Raw genomic sequence first — 4,767 nt, forward strand, 5'->3', positions numbered from 1 at the left:
GTGTGTGTGTGTGTGTGTGTGTGTGTGTGTGTGTGTGTGTGTGTGTGTATAAACGAATGATACTATAACTAGAATTAATGATGCTCAAGACTGGGTTTTTGCCTTCTTAGTGGTTGTACATTCTCATCATTCTAAGATCAGTGTTTGTCACTGTATAGATAATAAAACTACATTTCCATGTTTTATAGTAAGCCTAATGTTTTTACTTATTTTGAATGTCTGTTATTAAAGCATATTTTCCTCATGATAAGAATTTTTATCTACTTGGCTTTTTTCATTATTGTACTGTCTCCAAATTAAAACATGCTTTCTATCTGCATAATAAAGGTGAGACATTAATTTAAAAATGCTATCTATGTTCTGTTTGTCCCCCTTGACAGCCAAAATATATGCTTACAAATAGGGTTTATGTGGGACTGTTAGATCACTTAGTGAGTAAGGGTTCTTAATCTGCAGAAAGAAAGATACCAATACATGGCCCCATATCAGTATCTGCCAAAGTCTCCTAGAACTTTGGAGCTGAGACAGGCAGATCCAAGAACCTGATGGCCATCCAAAATGGTGGGACACCTGGACTTAGGCCATAAGTCAGAAAGCAATAGAAGGAAATGCCTGACATCCTGTTCTGGACTCTGCATGCACAGGCATAAGAGTATGTCCTCAAACACTCAGGTACATACATCTCACACAGAATTACAGAAAGGTATTATATCTTGCATCTTGGGTGGTTTGTTGTTGTTGTTGTTGGTGGTGGTGGTGGTGGTGGTGGTGTGTGTGTGTTTAGATAACAGGTGGTGATTGTCTTTAAGAATTAAGGTTGGGCTGGAGACATAGCTCAGTGGTTAAGAGCACTGACTAATCTTCCAGAAGTTTTGAGTTCAATTCCTAGTAACCACATGGTAGCTCACAACCATCTATCCTGGGACCTGATGCCCTCTTCTGACATATAGGTATACATACAGATAGAGCACTTATATACATTAAGTAAGTAAATAAATCTTTTAAAAATGAATTAAAAGTCAAAGATTTTTTTTCTCTACGGAAATACAGAAATTTATTTTCAAAAGCTAAGCATTAATATGTATTAATATATTAATAAATTAGAAATGTATATTTAAAAGTACATAACCAACAACAAATGTGATTTATATTGTCTTACTCTTCTATTGCCATGACAAAGTACCAAAGGCAACTTATAAAAGAGAGCATTTAATTTGGCACTCGCAGTTCCAGAAGGTTAGAATCCATGACCATCATGGCAGGGAGCATGGCAACAGGCCAGCAAGCATGTCACTAAAGTAGGAGCTGAGCACACATCTAATCCACAAGTATGAGACAGAGAGAGGGCTAACTGGGAATGACATGGAAATTTTAGACCTCAGAGCCTACCCCCATTTAACACATTTTTTCCAACAGAGCTACCTACAAATCTTTCCCAAACAGTTCTACCAACTTTGGACCAAGCATCCTGAGCCTATGGGGGTTATTCTCAAACCAATCCTAGGTCTAAATTAGATGTATCAGAGGAGAATGGCATAGGCATTGAGAATGCCTGGTAGCTTAAGAAGGAGTTTTACTGGTCTTCTTAATCTTTGTTTACAAAATTTTTTTAAAGCATTTTCTTAGTGTTACTAACATGACATAACTGTGTTAACTTGTATTCGTAGCTGAACTTGGCGACTATGATCTTGCTGAACATAGTCCTGAACTTGTCTCTGAGTTCAGATTTGTGCCCATCCAGACTGAAGAGATGGAACTGGCTATTTTTGAGAAATGGAAGGAATACAGGTAGCTCATCATTTCTTTACACTTTTAACATCACCCACATCATTATTTTATTTTTTTTCTCTCTTGTTTAAAAAAATTCACTGTGTGCTTATTATCTTGTAATTACTATATTTATAATTTCAGAGGTCAGACACCAGCACAAGCTGAAACCAATTACCTGAATAAAGCCAAATGGCTAGAAATGTATGGTGTTGATATGCATGTGGTCAAGGTAAGCCCTATGTCGTGGTACCTTTTTTAAAAATTTATTCTGGAGCTAGAGGGATGGTTCAGCAAATATGAGCAAGCATGTGCTGTTCTTGTAGAAGTCCTGAGTTGAGTTCTCCATAAATACCTGTAACTCCAGCTCCAGGGGCTCTACCCTCTTCTGGACTCTCTAGACACTTGTACCCAATGTGTATATACATATAATTTAAAAACAACAAAAATCATTTTTTAAAAAATCCATTCCAGGATTAAAGGCAACTGTGAATGTTACAGTATTTGGGAAGGCATAGAGTTTTTATATAATACCTCTGAGTATTTTAGATGTGTAGTAAGGAAAAATGGTTGAAATTAGATATTGAAAGACTAGAGTCACCTGAGATTAGTAGCATATACCTTTAGTCTGTGCATTCAGGGGGCAGAGGGAGATGGATTTCTTTGAGTTCAAGGCCAGCCTGGTCTACATAGGACAGCCGTCAGTGTGTAGAGAAATCCTATCTTACAAAAACAAACATTGAAACAAAAGACTAGAATCTAAAGAAAGATTGATCATGAAACAAGAGAAAACTAAAGTTCCCAGAATTATATATGATCCTTGTATAAGTGTTGATTTTTTTTTACAGTAAGAAAAAAACATTTTTAATTGACTTTTTTTTATTTGATGTAGTTTGCTATCACCCACGCCCACTATTGAGGAGACTTTACTAAAAAGTAGTTTAGGGAGCAGGGTTGACACTTTATAACCTGAAGAGGATTATTTGTCAGAAACATCTGGAGTATATTAGCCAGTATATAATTAATATTTAGTTTGGAAAAAGAACCACTTATGAAAACAGGAGACCTGCTTCATGTGTACAAACACTTTATTTTCTCTTCTTAAATTAGGCTAGAGATGGCAATGACTATAGCTTGGGACTAACTCCAACAGGAGTCCTTGTTTTTGAAGGAGAAACCAAAATTGGCTTGTTTTTCTGGTAAGCCGGGTTAAATATCAGAGGTACTTTTGTCTTGTTTTTAATGAGTCAATGTATTTATATCATTAATGAATAAAAGTGTGGAAACAGAATCATGAGACATTTGCAAGTGAAGGAAGTTACTGTTTTCCTGTTCTTCTCTTATTATCTGTAACCTCTCTGCCCAGAGACAGACTTAAGTACTCTAGGTCTATAGCCCATTAGTTTCAAACTGTGTCAGTGCGTGCCTTGGTATTCTCGTGTTGTACACTTACAACATGCTCCTTATGTGATGGCCCCACCCCACGGGGCGCTGTCACTCTCAGTGTTTTCCATAGGCTCTCTTGCCTCCATGGAGAGGGAGGGAGATGGTAGTGCTTCTGTTCCTACTTTCAAGTGTGGCTTCCCCTGTTTCCCAGTCTTTGTCTTCCATACTCAAGAGTTGTTGTACAGATTTCATAGCCCTAAAGCATAGAATTGAGAAACTGTTTACATTATTACATTTTAGTTAGAGCTAATACAGAATTTTGGCATATGTTACAGATAAGAGCTAAAGTTTTTTAACATTCCAAGACTGTTTGGCTTCAAGCCTTTCCACCTAAACTCAATTCATTTCCAGGTGTTGCTGGTAAAAATAGAGTTGAAGATCATAATCAGTGACACATTCTTTTATGCCCTTTAAAAATACTTAGTGACTTTTTGCTATATCTAATTCCTGTGCTGTTTAATTTTGAAACCTAGAGTTGCAGCATTTATTATGCCACATTAGGGTGTGATTTTAGGTCTGATAGATGGGCAGCATTGTTTTGTCAGTTGGTTGCTTTTGAAATACATGTTTGCCTTCCCTTTAGAGACTTTGACAGGCAGGGCTGGCTTCCTTTCCTTTAGCAGAGTTGAGAGTTAAGATGAGGACACGTACTTGATACAGAAGAGGATTTCCCCTAATCTGACTATTGATCTCATATTATTGCAGGCCCAAGATAACCAGATTGGATTTTAAGAAGAATAAATTAACTCTAGTGGTTGTGGAAGATGATGATCAGGTAGGAATTTACTGTATTACTTGTTTAACAGTAATTAGGTGGTAAACAGGTGGTGGTGTACCTCGTTGTGTGGAGAGCCATAAAACAAGGCTTAGCGTTACTTATACTTAAAGGAAAATTCCTAATTCAGTTCATTTTATGCCACTAAGCTTACAGCTAATATAAATGTTTATCATATGTGTTTTTGTTTTTGTTTTGTTTGTTTGTTTGTTTGTTTTTGTAGTACACAGTGGTTACATTTAGATGACTCTGCCTTTATTCCTAATGAAATTGGTAAAGACAATAAGCCAGTTGCCTTTTATCCCAATATTCTATAGGTAGGGACAAGTGGCTTTCTGAGTTCAAAGCCAGCCTGCTCTACATAATGAGTTCCAGGCTAATTAATCCTGGCCAGTGAGACTCTGTCTCAAACAAATAAAAAAGATCCACCTGGTAGTGTTCTTTACAATAAAATGTGGTGTCATATTTTTTTGTTAATTTTCTTTTTTATATAATTTCAGTGTATTCACATTTAAAAATGATATTCTTTTAGTTTTTATCATATTCAGGCATATTTTCATGTTTCCATTCAGCTTATAGTTGAACTTTGGTTTTTACTTCTATAAGAAGTGATATGCAGAGGCAGCAGTTACATTTTAACAGTTTTCTGAAGTTTGGAAAATACAGGATTCTAGAATTGTAGTGTTTTAAGTTTCACTTCCTTTAATTGTTAAAGACCAGGTAAAAAGTCTCTTATATTGTGATAGGAGCCTTCTTTTTTTTTTTTTTTTTTTTTTTTT

General features: G+C 36.0%; 1 protein-coding gene across 3 annotated transcripts in view; it reads left to right on the top strand.

Annotated features, from left to right (window-relative positions):
- The window catches only part of Epb41l5 (erythrocyte membrane protein band 4.1 like 5), a 102,546-nt gene that overhangs the window by 31,418 nt on the left and 66,361 nt on the right, over window positions 1-4,767 (top strand). For all 3 annotated transcript variants that reach the window (XM_028771510.1, XM_028771508.1, XM_028771509.1), the window contains exons 8-11: window positions 1,668-1,788; window positions 1,912-1,999; window positions 2,878-2,966; window positions 3,919-3,988. In XM_028771510.1, coding sequence (XP_028627343.1) covers window positions 1,668-1,788; window positions 1,912-1,999; window positions 2,878-2,966; window positions 3,919-3,988 — 368 coding nt within the window. The remainder of the gene's footprint in view (window positions 1-1,667; window positions 1,789-1,911; window positions 2,000-2,877; window positions 2,967-3,918; window positions 3,989-4,767) is intronic.

This window comes from Grammomys surdaster, unplaced genomic scaffold (genome assembly GCF_004785775.1).
Source record: "Grammomys surdaster isolate TR1022 unplaced genomic scaffold, NIH_TR_1.0 208, whole genome shotgun sequence".
Classification (NCBI taxonomy): Eukaryota; Metazoa; Chordata; class Mammalia; order Rodentia; family Muridae; genus Grammomys; species Grammomys surdaster.